At 41.3% G+C, this 22,877-nt stretch overlaps 1 protein-coding gene across 2 annotated transcripts in view; it reads left to right on the top strand.

Moving 5' to 3' along the window:
- Nucleotides 1-22,877, top strand: part of LOC106588971 (zinc finger protein DPF3) — a 55,641-nt gene that overhangs the window by 26,587 nt on the left and 6,177 nt on the right. The window contains exons 3-7 of one of the 2 annotated variants that reach the window (XM_014178604.3): nt 1,855-1,914; nt 2,298-2,405; nt 16,046-16,170; nt 16,503-16,598; nt 18,439-18,502. In XM_014178604.3, coding sequence (XP_014034079.2) covers nt 1,855-1,914; nt 2,298-2,405; nt 16,046-16,170; nt 16,503-16,598; nt 18,439-18,502 — 453 coding nt within the window. The remainder of the gene's footprint in view (nt 1-1,854; nt 1,915-2,297; nt 2,406-16,045; nt 16,171-16,502; nt 16,599-18,438; nt 18,503-22,877) is intronic. The other variant, XM_014178686.3, reaches the window with a different exon arrangement.

Here is a 22,877-nt window from a genome sequence, read left to right as displayed (position 1 = left end):
GTTTGGGAATACCTCATCTAAGTGATTGATAGTTCAGCAGTCATAAAAGTATGCCTTATTCACAATTGGAATATTTTATTAAAGGAAAGTAATGTGAAGCAGTAATGGGCAGTTACTACCATCATGGGACTTTGTTTTATTTTGTGTTGTTACAGCATTCATCCCACATAATGCACAAAGCATTTAATGTTTAAAAATATTACATTGAAACCGAAACGACCTCAAAAAGCACTAATTGCTCAGCACTAGCTCCGAGTCTCAGACATGGTTTTGGAAAATGTAAGGTATTTTTCTGTTATTTAATATGGTGTTTGAATATAGAATGTGTTGTTTTATTTGTTCTACCATTTATCAAGATATTTTTCACGTTTTAAAAATAAAGCCCAAGTGGTTATTTTATGACTAGCTTTTTTTGTGTATGTGTTGTTTTGCCGTGGTATCGTGGTATTTTTTGGTATTTTGGTATCGACTCATGATATTAAACCCGGTATCATATCGAAGTCAAACATCTGGTGTCGTGACAACCCTAGTTGGGAAATAGAAGAGAGAGAACCAGGGGTATTCACTAACTACCATATGCTAGCTACTCTGAGGGCTCATCCACACCAAAGCCCATCACCAATGTGTCTGCACACGTTGACTTTCAACTCTCCACAACTAGACAGCCTCTCCCCCTTGGAGCTGCAGGCTAAAAATAGAGCAGGCAGCCTGCAGCAAGGAGCTGATTCTGCATGCAGCCCGAGTCTCCCTCTACCACCGCCAGTCAGACAGCCAGCAACTTACTCCGGCTTGCTGCAATGCTAGCTACCTCTGCCCAGCTACAGGAGAAGGCCCTCTCTCAGTGGAGAGTTTGTAGACACCAGGCAGAACCAGCTAGTGCTCCTCTACTGGGCATGATCACATTCACTGGTATGATGCACAGTGTTACTGTTAGTGACAGGCAGAGCAGAGTGAGGATCAGTGAAAACAATACAATAGGAAGTGTCAGTGAAACAATGGCTGGGTTTCATTCCCTCTCTCTCGCTCTCTCCCAAACCCTACATAACACATCGCTCTTCCAACAAGTCCCTTGCAAATAACTTGGTAGACAGTTTGAGCAAATCCACGAGAAGAACAATACAAAGCTAAGTATTATTATTCATCACAACAGGATTATGGTAGCTATTCCAAAACTCTTTTTGAGAACCATCATTTTTTGAAAATGCAAAAGAGAATTGAGCCGCTCTAACTTCTGCGTGAATAGGCTATTCAGTAGTCTACGCTATACAGTACCAGCCAAAAGTTTGGACACACCTACTCATTCAAGGGTTTTTCTTAATTTTTTATATTTTCTACATTGTAGAATAAGAGTAAAGACATCAAAACAATGAAAAGGCACATATGAAATCATGTAGTAACCAAAAAAGTGTTAAAAAATTCTTCAAAGTAGCCACATTTTGCCTTGATGACAGTTTTGCGCACTTTTGGCATTCTCTCAACCAGCTTCATGAGGAATGCTTTTCCAACGGTCTTGAAGGAGTTCCAACATATGCTGAGCACTTGTTGGCTGCTTTTCCTTCACTCTGCAGTCCAACTCATCCCAAACCATCTCAATTGGGTTGAGGTCGGGTGTTTGTGGAGGCCAGGTCATCTGATGCAGCACTCCAGCACTCTCATTCTCGGTCAAATAGCACTTACACAGTCTGGAGGTGTGTTTTGGGTCTTCAAATGATAGTCTCAATAAGCTCAAACCAGATGGGATATCGCTGCAGAATGCTGTGGTAACCGCGCTGGTTAAGTGTGCCTTGAATTCTAAATAAAATCACTGACAGTGTCACCAGCAAAGCACCATCACACCACCTCCATGCTTTACAGTGGGAACCACACACGCGGAGATCATCCGTTCACCTACGGAGTCCAATGGTGAAGATTATGGTCAGTAAAATGAGATATTTCCGATGTAAATGTTTATTATACATTTGCAAAAATGTCTAAAACCTGTTTTCACTTATGTCATTATGTATGAATGTAGATTGATGTGGAAATGTTTTTCTTTAATCCATTTTCTTTAATCCATTTTAGAATAAGGCTGTAATGTAACAAAATGTCAAAGGGAAGGGGTCTGAATACTTCACGAATACACTGTATACACCTGTGTAAGGATATTTTAGGGTCAGTAAGCAACACATTATGTATCTGGGTGGGGGGCATTGAGACCTGAGAGGTGTTTTCTTTAGTTCCTGTCTCTGTGTGTCTGTCTATAGCACTTTGAGGTTGTAATGAAAAGTTCTTAATAGTTTAATTTATTATTATTATAGGGGTGGCTGCAGGTCAGATGTATACATACCCTGCCCGCTGCTGGAGGAAGAAGAGACGGCTGCACACCTCCATGGACCCTCGTCTACGCCTCTGTGGCCTACAGCTAGGTAACAGAAATACCAGTTTACTCCCACCCCACCCCCCAAAAGTCCAGTGTCTCTCTCTGCCATGTCACATCACCCACTCTTTTGTCTTATTACTTATGATCTGGGATCATCTAACTGAAAGCACATCATTTAATTTCAGTGTGGAACTCAAACAGCCTGCTAGTCACTTTTTATCAAAAGAAAAGTGCTCCGTTCAGTAACCGAGTAAACTTTTTTTGTGAAAACTAGAACATGTAACAAATGGTTGCTTGCTGGGAGGAGAGGGACAGGAATCACAACACGGCATTTAATAAATGTTATGAAATGGAGTTTGTCACTGCTCCTCACATACAATCCTGACCATTTACTCACTCACTCTATCACCCGCTTCCATTTATTTTTAGTAGGGATGCACAATATATCAGTGAACATATCGGAATCGGATGATATTAGCTAAAATTGCAAACACCGGTTTTGGCCGATGTCTAGTTTAACGCGATATTAAAATCTGATGTCAAAGCTACCGTGCATACCTATATAACGTAGGTACAGGATGTAATGACTCCGCGTAAAATTTTGCGCTACACGTGCATCACAGCATTCCTAATCTAATCCACACAATGTCTGCTGTATGGATTGAGCATTCAACAAGTCGAGCAGTCATTTGAAAGAGTAAGAACATTTCTGCGAGACAACTCAAAGGCCAAATCCATTAGAGCCAAGATAATGGAATTCATTGCCCTTGACAATCAATCAACCGTTCTCAGTCGTGGGTGATGTTGGCTTTCGCTATTTTTCAGATGTTGGGTCTGTCAAAGCTGTACAAAAAAGTCTGCAAACAAGTGAACATCAGCCACGAACGATGTGTTTACAATACCGCGTCGGTAATAAAGCATAATTTGTTCGACCGCAACAAATTTGTTTGACCGCAACTTCTGGGGTAGCTAGCTTTAGCTTGGTACCTAGCTAGCAACAATACAACCAGCCTGAAAACAATGACCAGTAGCAACTGCAGTCATTTTCATTATTCTTAGCAATGATTTAGGAATCCTTGTGAGTAAGTATTAGCAATGTTGCCACTTGTTGTTTGCCTATTGAAATTGACCTTCAGTTCATGAAAATAAATAGGTAGCCAGCTAAACAACCCTGTTGCCTAAAGCTAACGTTATAAGCAGCCAGCTAGCTTCATTTGGATAGTGAGGCTCGACCGGACCGGGTTATGTGTTGTGAAGCTAGACACAACAAGGATAAGGCACAATAGTGGAATTTGTGGTTTGCCTTCAAAATAAAACTATGACATTGACAGTGATGCAAATTAATACAAATAGTAGAATTATGCCATACTTTTATTTTTAAGGCTAACCGCAAAGTCCACTATTGTACCTAATCCTTATTGTGGCTACCTTCACATAGATGGGTACGACCAGCATTAATCAAATAAGAACTGTCTTATGAATTAGGCTTATTTTAGATGATGACACCTAGCTATATAGTTAGCTAGCTAATAGCTACTGAAACAGATTATGTTGTTTTGCTATGTTTTGGGGAAGGACATTGCTTGCATTCTTGAGGTAGCCTCTAGAGGATACAATCCCGCTAAAGGGATTGGTTGGACAACAACCAGTGAGCTAGCACGGCGCGAAATTCAAAACAAAATAATCTCAAAATTTAAATTTAAAGTATTATACGGCATTTTAAAGATACTCTACTCGTTAATCCAATCACATTGTCCGATTTCAAAAAGGCTTTACGGTGAAAGCAAAACATTAGATTATTTTAGCATAGCACCTTAGCAAAAAAAAATAAAAAGCAATTTTCCAAGCACGGATAGCCATCACAAAACCAGATATACAGCTAAAATTAAGCACTAACCTTTGACAATCTTCATCAGATGACACTCCTAGGACATCATGGTAGACAACACATGCATTTTTTGTTCGATCAAGTTTTTACACTGCTCAAAAAAATAAAGGGAACACTTAAACAACACAATGTAACTCCAAGTCAAACTGTCCACTTAGGAAGCAACACTGATTGACAATAAATTTCACATGCTGTTGTGCAAATGGAATAGACAACAGGTGGAAATTATAGGCAATTAGCAAGACACCCCCAATAAAGGAGTGGTTCTGCAGGTGGGGACCACAGACCCCTTCTCAGTTCCTATGCTTCCTGGCTGATGTTTTGGTCACTTTTGAATGCTGGAGGTGCTTTCACTCTAGTGGTAGCATGAGACGGCGTATACAACCCACACAAGTGGCTCAGGTAGTGCAGCTCATCCAGGATGGCACATCAATGCGAGCTGTGGCAAGAAGGTTTGCTGTGTCTGTCAGCGTAGTGTCCAGAGCATGGAGGCGCTACCAGGAGACAGGCCAGTACATCAGGAGACGTGGAGGAGGTCGTAGGAGGGCAACAACCCAGCAGCAGGACCGCTACCTCCGCCTTTGTGCAAGGAGGAGCAGGAGAAGCACTGCCAGAGCCCTGCAAAATGACCTCCAGCAGGCCACAAATGTGCATGTGTCTGCTCAAACGGTCAGAAACAGACTCCATGAGGGTGGTATGAGGGCCCGACGTCCACAGGTGAGGGTTGTGCTTACAGCCCAACACCGTGCAGGACGTTTGGCATTTGCCAGAGAACACCAAGATTGGCAAATTCGCCACTGGCGCCCTGTGCTCTTCACAGATGAAAGCAGGTTCACACTGAGCACATGTGACAGACGTGACAGAGTCTGGAGATGCCGTGGAGAACGTTCTGCTGCCTGCAACATCCTCCAGCATGACCGGTTTGGCGGTGGGTCAGTCATGGTGTGGGGTGGCATTTCTTTGGGGGGCCGCACAGCCCTCCATGTGATCGCCAGAGGTAGCCTGACTGCCATTAGGTACCGAGATGAGATCCTCAGACCCCTTGTGAGACCATATGCTGGTGCGGTTGGCCCTGGGTTCCTCCTAATGCAAGACAATGCTAGACCTCATGTGGCTGGAGTGTGTCAGCAGTTCCTGCAAGAGGAAGGCATTGATGCTATGGACTGGCCCGCCCGTTCCCCAGACCTGAATCCAATTGAGCACATCTGGGACATCATGTCTCGCTCCATCCACCAACGCCAAGTTGCACCACAGACTGTCCAGGAGTTGGCGGATGCTTTAGTCCAGGTCTGGGAGGAGATCCCTCAGGAGACCATCCGCCACCTCATCAGGAGCATGCCCAGGCGTTGTAGGGAGGTCATACAGGCACGTGGAGGCCACACACACTACTGAGCCTCATTTTGACTTGTTTTAAGGACATTACATCAAAGTTGGATCAGCCTGTAGTGTGGTTTTCCACTTTAATTTTGAGTCCGACTCCAAATCCAGACCTTCATGGGTTGATAAATTGGATTTCCATTGATTTATTTTTGTGTGATTTTGTTGTCAGCACATTCAACTATGTAAAGAAAAAAGTATTTAATAAGATTATTTCTTTCATTCAAATCTAGGATGTGTTGTTTAAGTGTTCCCTTTATTTTTTGGAGCAGTATATTTATATCCAAAAAACCAATTTTTACATTGTCGCGTGACGTTCAGAAAATGTTTTTTCCCCATAACTGCCGGTGAATAGGCACATTTAATTTACAGAAGAACTCATAAACGTTGACAAAATTTACAACAATTATTTAAAAAAATAGAGATAATCTACTCCTTTATGCAACCACTTTGTCAGATTTCAAAATAACTTTACGGAAAAAGCACTTTGTTCAATATTCTGAGTACAGAACTTAGCCTTCAATGCTAAGCTATACAGTTAGCCTACAACCACGACGTCGACAAATCTCAAAAAATATGTTTCAAATATTTACTTACCTTTGCTGATCTTCGGCGGAATGCACTCAGATGGGCACCCACTTCCACAATAAATGTTCATTTGTTCTGCAAAGTCCATCATTTATGTCCAAATACGTCCGTTTTGTTGACCCATCCAGAGCACTTTACAATGCCATGTGGCATGGACGCAAATCCATAGACGAAATGTTCAAAGTTCCATTACCGTTTGTAGAAACACGTCAAACGATGTTTACAATCAATCCTTTAGGGTATTTTTTTACGTAAAATTGCGATAATTTTACAACCGGGCAATAGGTATTCATCCCAGAAGAAAAATGAAAAACAACGAAGTCACGTGCATGCGCGTCATAAGACACCTGTCCTCAGACTGGCCAGTGATTGACTGAGCCACAATTTTCTGCCCGGTAACAGGTGACGGATAAAACCAGTTCCTAAAGATTGTTGACAGCCAATGGAAGAGTTAGGAGGTGCAACGTAAATCCTATGTCACTGTAGTTTTTCAAGGGATTCAAAAGAAACTTCATTTCTAATTTCTCCCACTTCCTGATTCAATTTTTCTCAGGTTTTTTGCCTGCCATATGAGTTCTGTTATGCTCACAGACACCATTCAAACAGTTTTAGAAACTTCAGAGTGTTTTCTATCCAAATCTACTAATAATATGCATATTCTATTTTCTGGGCCAGAGTAGTAACCTGTTTAAATTGGGTACGTTTTTCATCCGGCTGTGAAAATACTGCCCCCTAGCCCCTACAGGCTAGCTAGCTTTTTTTTTAATGACCAGCACTATAGGTGCGCGAGACAACTTTACAAGCATCATAGCATACGTATCAATGAATCGTTGTGACATATGAAATACGAGTGATAGTGTAATGAATGTGTAATGACTACGTACAAAATTAATTTTTTTAATTAACCTGTTATGGCTAGGGGGCAGTATTTTCACGGCTGGATAAAAAACGTACCCGATTTAATCTGGTTACCACTCCTACCCAGTAACTAGAATATGCATATACTTATTACATATGGATAGAAAACACCCTTAAGTTTCTAAAACTGTTTGAATGGTGTCTGTGAGTATAACAGAACTCATTTGGCAGGCAAAAACCTGACAAGGTTTCATGCAGGAAGTGGCCTGTCTGACAAGGTGTCGTTCTTCTTGTCTCTGTTTATTGAAGAATGAGGATCTTAGCTGTCCCGTGACACTTCCTACGGCTGCCATAGGGTCTCAGAAGGCGGTAAAAAGCTGAATCGTGGCTTTGCAGGCTCTGGCTGAAAAAAAGTAGCGCGTTTGGGTAGTGGCTGGTTACAGTACTGTGAGACTCAGGCTCGTGCCCGCGTCGACCGAAAGCTTTGTTTACTTTCCTCTGTTTAGCTAAATGGACATTCCCGGTCGGAATATTATCGCTTTTTTACGAGAAATGGCATAAAAATGGATTTTAAACAGCGGTTGACATGCTTCGAAGTACGGTAATGGAATATTTAGATTTTTTTTGTCACGAATTGCGCCATGCGCGCGACCCTTATTTACCCTTTCAGATAGTGTCTGGAACGCACGAACAAAATGCCGCAATTTGGATATAACGATGGATTATTTTGGACCAAACCAACATTTGTTATTGAAGTAGCAGTCCTGGGAGTGCATTCTGACGAAGACAACAAAAGGTAATCAAACTTTTATAATAGTAAATCTGATATTGGTGAGTGCTAAACTTGCCGGGTGTCTAAATAGCTAGCCCTGTGATGCCGGGCAATGTACTTACAATATTGCAAAATGTGCTTTCACCAAAAAGCTATTTTAAAATCGGACATATCGAGTGCATAGAGGAGTTCTGTATCTATAATTCTTAAAATAATTGTTATGCTTTTTGTGAACGTTTATCGTGAGTAATTTAGTAAATTGTTAGCAAATTCCTCCGGAAGTTTGCTAGTTCTGAACGTCACATGCTAATGTAAAAAGCTGTTTTTTGATATAAATATGAACTTGATTGAACAAAACATGCATGTATTGTATAACATAATGTCCTAGGTGTGTCATCTGATGAAGATCATCAAAGGTTAGTGCTGCATTTAGCTGTCTTCTGGGTTTTTGTGACATTATATGCTAGCTTGAAAAATGGGTGTCTGATTATTTCTGGCTTGGTACTCTGCTGACATAATCTAATGTTTTGCTTTCGCTGTAAAGCCTTTTTGAAATCGGACAGTGTGGTTAGATAAAGGAGAGTCTTGTCTTTAAAATGCTGTGAAATAGTCATATGTTTGAAAGATTGAAGTTTTTGTATTTTTGAGGAATTTGTCATTCGCGCCACGCCTATCATTGGATATTGGAGCAGGTGTTCCGCTAGCGGAACGTCTAGATGTAAGAGGTTAAATTATGTGACGTGCGGTCATATTCAGGTCCTGATTGGTCAACAAGCTTATTTGACACGTCAAATAGTGTTCTTTTTTTGACACGCAAAGACCCAAACGGCGTTCCATAGAAATCCTGGTTGAGAATGAAACGACTGAACAAATGAATAACGAAACAGCACAGCAAGTAAGTGAAAGAAATATGTTTTAATTATGTTTTACTGGTGATGGGGACATACAGTTGAAGTCAGAAGTTTGCATACACCTTAGCCAAATACATTAAAACTCAGTTTTTCACAATTCCTGACATTTAATCCTGGGAATGTGAAATGTCAGAATAATAGTAGAGAATGATTTATTTCAGCTTTTATTTCTTTCATCACATTCCCAGTGGGTCAGAAGCTTACATACACTCAATTAGTATTTGGTAGCATTGCCTTTAAATTGTTTAACTTGGGTCAAACGTTTCGGGTAGCCTTCCACAAGCTTCCCACAATAAGTTGGGTGAATTTTGGCCCATTCTTCCTGACAGAGCTGGTGTAACTGAGTCAGGTTTGTAGGCCTCCTTGCTTGCACATGCTTTTTCAGTTCTGCCCACACATTTTCTATAGGATTGAGGACAGGGCTTTGTGATGGCCACTCCAATACCTTGACTTTGTTGTCCTTAAGCCATTTTGCCACAACTTTGGAAGTATGCTTGGGGTCATTGTCCATTTGGAAGACCCACTTGTGACCAAGCTTTAACTTCCTGATTGATGTCTTGAGATGTTGCTTCAATATATCCACATAATTATCCTGCTTCATGATGCCATCTATTTTGTTAAGTGCACCAGTCCCTCCTGCAGCAAAGCACCCCCGCAACATGATGTTGCCACCCCCGTGCTTCACAGTTGGGATGGTGTTCTTCGGCTTGCAAGCCTCCCCCTTTTTCCTCCAAACATAACGATGGTCATCATAGCCAAACAGTTGTATTTTTGTTTCATCAGACCAGAGGACATTTCTCCAAAAAGTATGATCTTTGTCCCCATGTGCAGTTGCAAACCATAGTCTGGCTTTTTTATGGCAGTTTTGGAGCAGTGGCTTCTTCCTTGTTGAGCTGCCTTTCAGGTTATGTCGATATAGAACTTGTTTAACTGTGGATATAGATACTTTTGTACCTGTTTCCTCCAGCATCTTGACAAGGTCCTTTGCTGTTGTTCTGGGATTGATTTGCACTTTTTGCACCAAAGTACATTCATCTCTAGGAGACAGAACGCGTCTCCTTCCTGAGCGGTATGACGGCTGAGTGGTCCCATGGTGTTTATACTTGCATAATATTATTTGTACAGATGAACGTGGTACCTTCAGGCATTTGGAAATTGCTCTCAAGGATGAACCAGACTTGTGGAGGTCTACAATCTTTTTCTGAGGTCTTGGCTGATTTCTTTTGATTTTCCCATGACGTCAAGCAAAGAGGCACTGAGTTTGAAGGTAGGCCTTGAAATACATCCATAGGTACACCTCCAATTGACTCAAATTATGTCAATTAGCCTATCAGAAGCTTATAAAGCCATGACATAATTTTCTAGAATTTTCCAACCTGTTTGAACTTAGTGTATGTAAACTTCTGACCCACTGGAATTGTGATACAGTGAATTATAAGTGACATAATCTGTCTGTAAACAATTGTTGGAAAAATTACTTGTGTCATGCACAAAATAGATGTCTTAACCGACTTGCCAAAACTATAGTTTGTTAACAAGAAATTTGTGGAGTGGTTGAAAAACGAGTTTTAATGACTCCAACATAAGTGTATGTAAACTTCCGACTTCAACTGTATGTAAATGCCAACAAAATAACTTTTTGGTGTGTGTGTGTGTGTGTGTAACCTTTATTTAACTAGGCAAGTCAGTTAAGAACAAATTCTTATTTACAATGACGGCCCGGACGACGCTGGGCCAATTGTGTGCCGGCCTATGGGACTCCCAATCACTGCCGGATGTGATACAGCCTGGATTCGAACCAGGGACTATAGTGACGCCTCTTGCACTGAGATGCAGTGCTGTAGACCACTGCGTCCGTGTGTGTGTGTGTGTTAACTATTTAACGGTACTAGAATGCTTAAAAGGCCGCAACATTTTTTTTATATTGGGTATCAGTATCCTTTTTTTTTGGCAAGGAAAATATTGGATATTTGAATCGGCCAAAAATGTCATATCGGGGCATCACTAGTTAAGACACTGATGCCCTTTGCAACCATGTACCTATGTGTGAGTGGATTCTCAGCCCTCACTAGAATGAAAATACTAGAATGAAAATACAGGCACAGACTGTGTGTGTAAAAAGACTGAGATTCTCCGATACAACCCAACATTGCGGAGTTATGTGCATCCTTTCAAGCACACCCTTCTCATTAACCTGTGGTGAGTTATTCACAATTTTTGATGGACAAATAAGGTTTTATATGTAAGATGGCTAAGTAAAGAGCAAAATTATTGATTCTTATCATTTGTGCCCTGGTCCTATAAGAGCTTTTTGTCACTTCCCACGAGCCCAGTTGTGGAAAACTCACACTCATTCTTATGTTTAATAAATGCATCGTATAGTGTGTGTGTGTGTGTGTGTGTGTGTGTGTGTGGCGGGCTTACATTTATGGCAAAAACAACATTTGAGAGTGCGCTGACCCTGGTGCTAGAGGGGGTACGCAGCTCGAGGTTGAATGTTTGAAGGTGTACGGGACTATAAAAAGTTTGGGAACCACTGACTTAGATCATGTATTTTCAGGTAAAGATGCCTCGTGAAGCAACAGCTGCTCTCTATATCATCTCACGATCATGCATTCTTCTCTCTTCAGTAGCAGACATAAAAGAAACAGACCAGACAAGTAGATATGCAATAGATTTATGGTCATTGTAGTTAATTACCAAGTTTTATGCGCTAAACTATGTAAAATATAGGCCTGTTGGAATCTACAACTCCCTACTATATCACACAGTTCAGGCTGGATCTGATTTTATCGCTAGAGAAACTGTGTGATGTGTGGATTGAGCTCAGAATGTTTTTTTATGTTAGTTTTTTATTAAAGGAAAAATATCTGACGTTTCGATTTATCGCTCAGCACTACTTAGAGCAAACAAAATAGTGTACAATGACAGTCTAAACTGTTTTAAATGTCATTTGATACATATCAGGGTTAATTTGCTAATCTGTGGCCATAATATTGGGTCAAATGACTTTCCATAGACATTCATTACAGCTAAATATTGTAATTTATTAAATGTTTACTTCCAAAACTACATAAACACTTTGAAGCTAATTTCTGAAGCTTCTATATTGCAATAGTCTACACACCATAGAAATACAATGGATTTTACACATCATACGATTCCCAAAGAGTATTCACTTCCCAGAGTGCAATTATCTGCCCAGGGCTGCTGGCTGGCTACTGCTAGCAAGCCCAGACATATGCAAAGTAGTCTAAAATATTTTACTGTCACGTTATGAGTGCATTTCACATTACTTTTGGGTTGTAATCATATTATAATGCTCACATGAATGAGATGCTGAATAGATGTTTATGTCATTGTCACTCAAAAATAATTCAAATTTAGTTGCTACTAGAATAACGACAATGTTACAATGCAAATGTCATGGTTAAAATAGTTTTTATGTCGTTTTAGAACTAAACCTTACATTTACATTTTACATTTTTAGTCATTTAGCAGACGCTCTTATCCAGAGCGACTTACAGTAGTGAATGCATCCATTTCATGCATTTAAAAAAAAAAAAAAAAAAGAAGTTTTATTATATATTTTTTTTGTACTGGCCCCCCGTGGGAATCGAACCCACAACCCTGGCGTTGCACACACCATGCTGGCGTTGCAAACACCATGCTCTACCAACTGAGCCACTGCACTGCACTGCTTTGTAACTCCTTTTGCTCAAAGATATTTATAACTATCTTGGGTTAGTTAATCTGTATCGTTTACAGTTGGAGCAAATGAAGCATAGTGGGCAGAATAAGCAAGGAGTTGGGCAAAGCCAAGCACGAGCTAGTGAGATCCTATTGGCGCGTTGTAGAATGTATTTGCATATTTCCGTTAGGAAACACCGCCTCTGTGAAGTACACATGTGGACAAACTCAATTCAACCTTGCACTCCTTCTACACAACAAAATGTTTTAAAACTTTTGCAAAGCATCAAGTCTCTAAAGTTTAGTGCACTGTGTTCCTAACAGATTCTAGTTTTGAGAACAGAAGCATTTATTAAGATCAGATGTTTCATAAATGAGAAAATTTGCGGAATGTCGGCCCAGTTTAACCTAGTTCCACGCTCTCCTACTACACCCGCTACTGGACTTCATCTCACTACCATATTTGGTGGTGAGAAAACGTTCTAAACCAATGCTTCTGTATTCAGCAGCCCTTGTGATGTGTCTGGGTTCAAATCAAATCAAATAGTTATTGTCACATGCACTGAATACAACAGGTGTAGTAGACCTTACAGTGAAATGTTTACTTACAATCCCTTAATCAACAATGCAGTTTTAAGAAAATACCTATAAAAAAAAGTAAGAGATAAGATTAACAAATTATTAAAGAGCAGCAGTAAATAACAATAGCGGGGCTATATACAGGGGGTACCGGTACAGAGTCAATGTGTGGGGGCACTGGTGTCGAGGTAATTGAGGTAATATGTACATGTAGGTAGAGTTATTAAAGTGACTATGCATAGATAATAACAGAGAGTAGCATCAGCGTTCCAGAGTGCGGGAGGCAATGCAAATAGTCTGGGTAATTAGCTGTTCAGGAGTCTTATGCCTTGGGGGTAGAAGCTATTTAAGAGCCTCTTGGACCTAGACTTGCTCGTTTTTGGTAGCGGAGAGAACAGTCTATGACTAGCGTGGCTGGAGTCTTTGACAATTTTTAGGGCCTTCCTCTGACACCGCCTGGTATGGAGGTCCAGGATGGCTGGAAGCTTGGCCCCGGTGATGTACTGGGACGTACGCACTACCCTCTGTACTGACTTGCGGTCGGAGGCCGAGCAGTTGCCATACTAGGCAGTGATGCAACCCGTCAGGATTAGATTAGATTCAACTTTATTGTCATTGAACAAGTACAAGTACAGTACAATGAAATGCAGTTAGCATCAGCCCAGAGTGCAAATAAAAGAGTGCAAATAAAAGAGTGCAAATAAAAGAGTGCAAATATAAAGAATATAAATATGCAATGAAGGCAAATGGCAAGTCTAAATGTGCAATGAAGGCAAATTGAAAGTGCAAGGAGGCATGCTACTGAAATGCAGGGATAGCAACAATGAGGTTACCGAGGTAGACATGTACAACTGAATATTAAGGATGCTCTCGATGGTGCAGCTGTAAAACCTTTTAAGGATCTGAGGACCCATACCAAATCTTTTCAGTCTCCTGAAGGGGAAAAGGTTTTGTCGTGCTCTCTTCACGACTGCCTTGGTGTGCTTGGACCATGTTAGTTTGTTGGTGATGTGGACGCCAAGGAACTTGAAGCTCTCAACCTGCTCCAATACTGCCCCGTCGATGAGAATGGGGGTGTGCTCGGTCCTCCTTTTCCTGTAGTCCACAATCATCTCCTTTGTCTTGATCACGTTGAGGGAGAGGTTGTTGTCCTTGCACCACAAGGCCAAGTTTCTGACCTCCTCCCTATAGTCTGTCTCGTCGTTGTCGGTGATCAGGCCTACCACTGTTGTGTCATCAGCAAACTTAATGATGGTGTTAGTCGTGCCTGGCCGTGCAGTCATGAATGAACAGGGAGTACAGGAGGGGACTGAGCACGCACCCCTGAGGGGCTCCCGCGTTGAGGATCATCGTGGCGGATGTGTTGTTACCTACCCTTACCACCTGGGGGCGGCTCGTCGGGAAGTCCAGGATCCAGTTGCAGAGGGAGGTGTTTAGTCCCAGGGTCCTTAGCTAAGTGATGAGCTTTGGGGGCACTATGGTGTTGAACGCTGAGCTGTAGTCAATGAATAGCATTCTCACATAGGTGTTCCTTTTGTCCTGGTGTGAAAGGCACAGTGTGCTGTGCAATAGAGATTGCATCATCTGTGGATCCGTTGGTGTGGTATGCAAATTGGAGTGGGTCTAGGGTTTCTGGGATGATGGTGTTGTGAGCCATAACCAGCCTTTCAAAGCATTTCATGGCTACAGATGTGAGTGCTACGGGTCGGTAGTCATTTAGGCAGGTTACCTTAGTCCCTGTGCCCAAGAACACTAAGGTGGTCTGCTTGAAACATGTTGGTATTACAGACTCAGACAGGGAGAGGTTGAAAATGTCACACTTGCCAGTTGGTCAGCCCCTTCTGCCTGTGTTTTGCGTAGTTGTTTTGGTGGGATGGCCCTCATCTGCTCTGTAATCAAAATAATCCCATAGTTCACTTCTGCAGACAGTTTTGTCAACAAGTTGTTTGTCAACAAGTTGTGAGCGTGGAGGTAGGATGTTTTTGCATGAAGAAGCCATGCTGTCTCTCTCCTCTTGCTTGTTTCTCAAAGTGGCTCAAGCTGTGTCGACTGCATACACAAGCGCAAGTATCCTGGCTAGCTACTGCCCCCTTGAGAAGAATCAGACAAATTACTAGACACTCGATCCTCTTAATCCATATATGATGTGAGACACATTTGACAGAAGTACGGAAGTAACAAAAATTATAGTACCGAAACGTTATTCATGTTCTAGTATCAAAGTATTTCCAAAGTTTCGATATACCGTTCAACATTATCTCCACCTCTTCCTACTCAGATCCTTACCTCTTACCAACTGCTGCATGTTAGCATTCCGCTCAGGGATTGAGACTGCTAGGTGATTTTACTTGGGGAGATGAGTGTCTGTGAAGGTATGATAGCTTGAGGCTTTGAAGCCTGTCCTCTTTTCTAAAATCATAAGGCTGAATGAAATACCCATCAGTGAAGAGAAAGTCTTGAATATGATGTCCATGATAGACTGACTACCAACCAATATTAGTATTTTATCTCATCCACACTCTTTGTTTTGACCTCTATCTCAACAGAAAAGCTCTGGAACGTTTCACATTAAAGGGACAGTTCACCCAAATCACAAATGTACCTACGTTTATAGACATTTCCTAGTTTGACTAGGAGAATCAGCGACCCAAGGTTAAGGTTTGTTTAGTTATGTTTAGTTAAACAATGGCAGGTCGTCCCTGGTAGCGTGCTTTAAATAGCAATCCCAGATTAGGCTAGCTTTGTAACAAGGCATTACACATTGGATTAATATATCCTTCATTTGCTGAATAGAAACATAAGTTATACAGAAAGTATCACACATCCCTAATGAAGGGATTTGGTATTTATAGTGATGCTTTGTTAAAGCGAGCCATTTGTATCTTCCTGGGAAAGACTGACTAGATGTGGTGATACCTGTCAGTGTCTTTAGAGTTACTGGTATACATGTCTACTTTAACTGATGTGAGGGGCGGCTCCCGGGTTTGTTTGATTTATTTGTGTGTTTGTTGCTCTGTATCCAGATGGAGGACTCACAGGCAAGGATACGCTTCCCACACAGGACACCACACTGGAGGCTCTTCTCAGAGGGGAGGGCCGAGACCAGAGGAACAACTCTAAGGATGAGGAGAGTCTCCTAGAAATCCAGGTGGGTCCTAATGAAGTTTTATCCCAATGGCTTAAAGGGAAAGGGAGTACTCTGATCTAGGATCAGCTTACATAACCTCTGCCATGACTATAACCAGTCTGAGCCTGATACCAGAACTGCCTGGAAAGGTATAAAAGGGCACACTGTCATAATGCGCTTTAAATATGCAAATAGCTAGTATCAGAGGTTTATGGCCTTATAGTTTATTACAACCATCTTTTTTGAACATGTTTTATTAGCTAATTTAGTTGTTCCTCAGACTGAGAGTCAGGCAGTGTCTTTGACCTCCAGAATATAGATTGATCCCTCTATTCCCTTTTTTCCCACCACAGAGGGTGTTGGAGGCTGACGCAGCTGAAGGTGCATACCATGACGATGAGGACTATGAAGTGGACCCCCCCAAAAAAAGACACAGAGGAAAAGGCAGAGTAAGTGATCCACAGAGACACACTGTACTGTAGTAAACTGCTGCTAATGTACATGACTGCCCTAGTTCATAACTCATTCAATAGAAATCCCATTAGCTACATTAGCTAGCTAAGATCATGCATATAACCATCTAACGGTGGTTTTGCGCCAAACTGCGCATGTCCATGCCATCAAATCAAAGGCACTCTTTCGATATAACGTTTTGGAATAATAACATGTTCAGCTACTTAAGACATTGGCTTGAAACTAGGTTGTGTGCCTTTTAGAAGTAGAGAAAAATATTAACTAAGGACGAATTTTTACTCATTGTCTGCCAAGTCTGCTTCGCAAGCGTTCTCGGAAGTCTCAGGATGTTGGGCCTCTGGGTTTAGAAACTCTGTGGTACTATATTTGCATCATTATCTGTGCTGCGAGCACTTCCTGTTGTCTGAAACTACTCAGTGCTAGAGACTGATCTGAATCAATTCATTATAATATTTATTAATATTGGTACCGTAGTTTAAGTGCTCTTATATTTTTATACTGACAGAATTACATTATACACTGAGTATCCTAAACATTAGGAACACCTTCCTAATATTGAGTTGCAACCCCCTCTCCTTTTGCCCTCAGAACAGTCTCAATTCGTTGGGGCATGGACTACAAGGTGTCAAGTTTTCCACAGGGATGCTCCCCCATGTTGACTCCAATGCTTCCCAAAGTTGTGTCAAGTTGGCTGGATGTCCTTTGGGTGGTGGACTGTTCTTGATACACACGGGAAACTGTTGAGCGTGAAAAACCCAGCAGCGTTGCGGTTCTTGACACATACCGGTGCGCCTGGCACCTACTACCATACCCTGTTCATACGCATTTAAATCTTTTGTCTTGCCCATTCACCCTCTGAATGGCACACACACACAATCCATGTCTCAATTGTCTCAAATCCTTGAACCTGTCTCCTCCCCTTCATCTACACTGATTTTGAAGTGGATTTAACAAGTGACATCAATAAGGGATCATAGCTTTCACCTGGATGTACCTGGTCAGTCTGTCATGGAAAGAGCAGGTGTTCTTAATGTTTTGTACACTCAGTGTAGATTAGTATGTTTTTCAACACAACCCAGTCATAAGCTTCAGAAACTTTCTGTCCTAAGAAACATTTCCTCCATACAGACTGTTACTATGACATTGATGACAAAGGAAACAAGACAACCTATAGCTACAAACTACCATCTCACCTAAGATATTTTCCTGCCAGCCAGTTGAATGCACCTGTACAAATTAGCTTATCTTTTGTCGGCTGCTTTCTTTACATTTACATTTTAGTCATTTAGCAGACGCTCTTATCCAGAGCGACTTACAGTAGTGAATGCATGCATTTATATATATATTTTTTTTGTACTGGCCCCCCGTGGGAATCGAACCCACAACCCTGGCATTGCACACACCATGCTGGCGTTGCAAACACCATGCTCTACCAACTGAGCCACGGATTTATTTGTAAAAATGTAAATTCTTATACAAAACACCTTCCCTTTCTACTCTGTGTATCTTTCCAACAAAATGCTATTTTAATGAATCACCGTTTCATCTAATGCATTAAAAATCTATTGTACCACATAGTTGTTGGCTGGCAGGAAAGATTTTTGCTACATTGATGCACTCTATTGAGTGTGCTATATTTACCTTTCTACGGTGGTCTTTTTCAGTTGGACATTTAGTTTAGTATGATATGGCCTTGTACTGTAGGTTTCTATTTCATTTGCAACGTCCTTTGGATCACTGAATAACTGGGGCCTCTGCAGGACTAGCGCTGTCGTGTCATTGGTCACCATGGTGATGGTGGTTTTGTCCCCACAGGGTCGGGGTTCAGGCCGCAGGAGGACAGAGATGGATGACCAGGACAAGCCATACGGCTGTGACAGTAAGTAGAAAAGTCAAGAAATAATCGACCTTCCTCACATATCGGATCAATTATTATATCATCCAGTTATGAGACATTTGATCTCCACTTCAAGTGGTTGGTTTTGTTAAGGACATTCTCCTAAAGAGAGATCATGTACTACCATGCCTCAATAAGCTAGTTATTCAAGTTATATTGATTTCTCTGGTCGGTTCTGGATGTCGTTCTACAAAGGGATTAGGTGCTGTCAATTGAAATCCCAAGTTCAATAACATTGGGAAATGGCAGCACTCCAAAATGTAAAAAAACTAACAAAAAAACCCCACCTCAAACACCTCATTTCCACGCTTTTCCGCAGTTATGCCTTCATCAGAGCATCAAGAGATGTGCCATCGTTTTTTTATGCAAGTGCCTCTGGGATAATTACAATTGCCCACACCTGTGTGAGGGTGGTGAGTAGTGGTATTCAAAACATTAGTCAACAAACACAGGGATGCTGGCGCATGTTGACTCCAATGCTTCCCAGAGTTGTCAACGTTGGCTGGATGTCCTTTGGGGGGGTGGACCATTTTTGTCTTGCGCATTCACCCTCTGAATGGCACACATACCCAGTCCATGTCTCAATTGTCTCAAGGCTTAAAAATCCTTATTTAACCTCTCTCCTCCCCTTAATCTACACTGACTGAAGTGGATTTAACAGGTAACATCAATAAGGGATCATAACTTTCACCTGGATTCACCTGGTCAGTCTGTCATGGAAAGAGCTTGTGTCCTTAATGTTTTGTACACTCAGTGTATATACAAATACATATACACAGATCAGCAGAATAAACTCAACAAATAGCATTTGGGGATTAAGTGCTGTGATTCCCTATGGACAGCATGTCAACAAGCCAACAAGCTAGCCCACAGGCGTTAATTCAAACCCTAACATATCAACATGATGTACATAATGGTCATTCAAATCCCCCTTGGAGAACTCAGAGGCATGTGTTTCCACATGAATGAGAAGCACAGAGAGGAGACAAGTGTTGTCAATGTACCGTCTCAAGTAGTCCAGTCGGCATACAATTTACATGTGGAAAACCTAGGCAGGGGAATTGGATTTTCTTTAGTTGTGGTGACTCTTATGAGTGACACATACCATTTTCTTTCCTTTCTTTTTCTGCTTTGCTTTGTGTTTCTCTGTTTCAGACAGATGCAAACAAAAGCATAAGTTAAAAACTGCAACCTCCAGTGTCTGAACTTGTTGGCTTTTTACTTGTATCTTAGGACATTTTGAAGTTGTTTGATGTAGTTAAAGACCATAGTTGATTAGTATTCCTAGTGATCTTATTGGTGTAACTTGTGTACTGTACATCTGTTCTCTTAACAATGAGTCCATGTTGTATGTGTGACTCTTGCCACACATTTCTCCCTCACTGTCCTTATGTTTCCACATCAGGGTTATGCTTTCTCCTGAGAGTGTTCCGTATTACTGAGTAGTGAACCATTTCCCTGTATTTTCATTCCTTTCTCCGACAGATAAGCTAAGCTCCAACATTTGGATCCTATCAGTCTATTTACAGAACTCAACTTGATGAATTTCTCATGGCATGTTTTCTTAGTATACAGATACGACCTTATTTGACAACCTTATTGGGCACACTTGAAGATGCAATAAAGCCATGTTGCAACAATAATGACATGAATGCTTAAAGGTTGAAAACTACCTGACACTGTGTCGGTGGGTATTTGACCTACTGTTGAAATGGATCTTAATGTTTTCAGTGCAGTGACGAAAACATTGTGACGTAAGGGTCTTTTTGAATTTTCACAAAATCCCCAATGTGTCTAGAACTGAAGATGAGTGATACTGTCACGCTTGTCATCGTAGAGAGAAAGGGACCAATGCGCAGCGGGTTTCGTGCTCAACATATTTATTTATAAAATAATGCGAACACCACGGAAGAAAACAATAAACAAACTAGCGCCATGAAACAGTGAACGCAGGCTCAACAAAAAGCAGTGCTCTCAAACAACTACCCACGAAAAACAAAGACAAACACACCCTACTATATAGGACTCCCAATCAAAGGCAACTCAACACACCTGCCTTCAATTGAGAGTCCAACCCCAATCAACTAGACATAGAAACACAGACATAGACCAGTGACAAACCCCATAATACATACATCAACTACCCTCTGCCACGTCCTGACCAAACTACAATAACCAAATATACTCTATACTGGTCAGGACGTGACAGATACATACAGTTGAAGTCGTATGTTTACATACGCTTATGTTGGAGTCATTAAAACTTGTTTTTCAACCACTCCACACATTTCTTGTTAACAAACTATAGTTTTGGCAAGTTGGTTAGGACATCCACTTTGTGCATGACACAAGTAATTTTTCCAACAATTGTTTACAGACAGATTATTTCACTTATAATTCATTGTGTCACAATTCGTGGGTCAAAAGTTTACATACACTAAGACTATGCCTTTAAACAGCTTGGAAAATTCCAGAAAATGATGTCATGGCTTTAGAAGCTTCTGATAGGCTAATTGACATAATTTGAGTCAATTGGAGGTGTACCTGTGGATGTATTTCAAGGCCTACCTTCAAACTCAGTGCCTCTTTGCTTGACATCATGGGAAAATCAAAAGAAATCAGCCATGACCTCAGAAAAAAATTGTAGACCTCCACAAGTCTGGTTCATCCTTGGGAGCAATTTCCAAATGCCTGAAGGTACCACGTTCATCTGTACAAGCAATAGTACGCAAGTATAAACACCATGGGACCACGCAGCTGTCATACCGCACAGGAAGGAGACGTGTTCTGTGTCCTAGAGATGAACGTACTTTGGTGCAAAAAGTGCATATCAATCGCAGAACAACAGCAAATGACCTTGTGAAGATGCTGGAGGAAACAGGTACAAAAGTATCTATATCAACAGTCCTATGTCTTCCCTGTGGCTCAGTTGGTAGAGCATGGTGTTTGCAACGCCAGCATGGTGTGTGCAACGCCAGGGTTGTGGGTTTGATTCCCACGGGGGCCAAGTACCAAAAAAAATTAAAATGCATGAAATGTATGCATTCACTACTGTAAGTTGCTCTGGATAAGAGTGTCTGCTAAATGACTAAAATGTAAAATGTCTATATCAACATAACCTGAAAGACTGCTCAGCAAGGAAGAAGCCACTGCTCAAAAACCGGCATTAAAAAGCCAGACACGGTTTGCAATTGCACATGGGGACAAAGATCGTACTTTCGTAGAAATGTCCTATGGTCTGATGAAACAAAAATAGAACTGTTTGGCCATAATGACCATTGTTATGTTTGGAGGAAAAAGGGGGAAGCTTGCAAGCCGAAGAACACCATCCCAACTGTGAAGCACGGGGGTGGCAGCATCATATTGTGGGGGTGCTTTGCTGCAGGAGGGACTGGTGCACTTCACAAAATAGATGGCATCATGAGGCAGGAAAAGTATGTGGATATATTGAAAAAACATCTCAAGACATCAGTCAGGAAGTTTAAGCTTGGTCGCAAATGGGTCTTCCAAATGGACAATGACCCCAAGCATACTTCCAAAGTTGTGGCAAAATGGCTTAAGGACAACAAAGTCAAGGTATTGGAGTGGCCATCACAAAGCCCTGACCTCAATCCTATGGAAAATGTGTGGGCAGAACTGAAAAGGTGTGTGCGAGGAAAGAGGCCTACAAACCTGACTCAGTTACACCAGCTCTGTCAGGAGAAATGGGCCAGAATTCACCCAACTTATTGTGGGAAGCTTGTGGAAGGCTACACAAAATGTTTGACCCAAGTTAAACAATTTAAAGGCAATGCTACTGTCGTGTCTTTGGCATCATTAAAACGGAAGACATGTTTATCAAATAACTCTCTGTAATTATTATTACGCGATTTAACTGATTAATTGTGTAACTGTAATTAACTAGAAGGTCGGGGCACCAAGGAAAATATTCAGATTACAACGTTATAATTTTCCTAATATAACTTTCAGATATTATAATATCTGATCGATTAGTCTCCTTTAATGATGTTAGTTTACCTCATGTCAATCTCATTCCAAACGTCGTAAATTGTTGGTTATCTGCACGAACCCAGTCTTCACTATGAGTCATCCATACATCAATTGTCTGTCACGTCCTGACCAGTAGAGGGTGTAGTTGGGTCAGGACGTGGCAGAAAAGAGTGGGTGTTTTGATTGTTTCGTTGATTTTGGCCGTGTGACTTCCAATCAGGCACAGCTGTAGAGGGTTGTGGCTGATTGGGAGTCACACATAAGTTGCCTACGTTTCCTTTGTGTTTTGTGGGTAGTTGTTCTTGTCACAGTGGTTGCACCTGACAGGACTGTGTTGGCTGTCAGTTTTCTTGTTTTGTAAATTGCA

This window comes from Salmo salar, chromosome 01, assembly GCF_965601325.2.
Source record: "Salmo salar chromosome 01, fSalSal1, whole genome shotgun sequence".
Lineage (NCBI taxonomy): Eukaryota > Metazoa > Chordata > Actinopteri > Salmoniformes > Salmonidae > Salmo > Salmo salar.
This window is presented reverse-complemented; position numbering and strand designations above follow the sequence as displayed.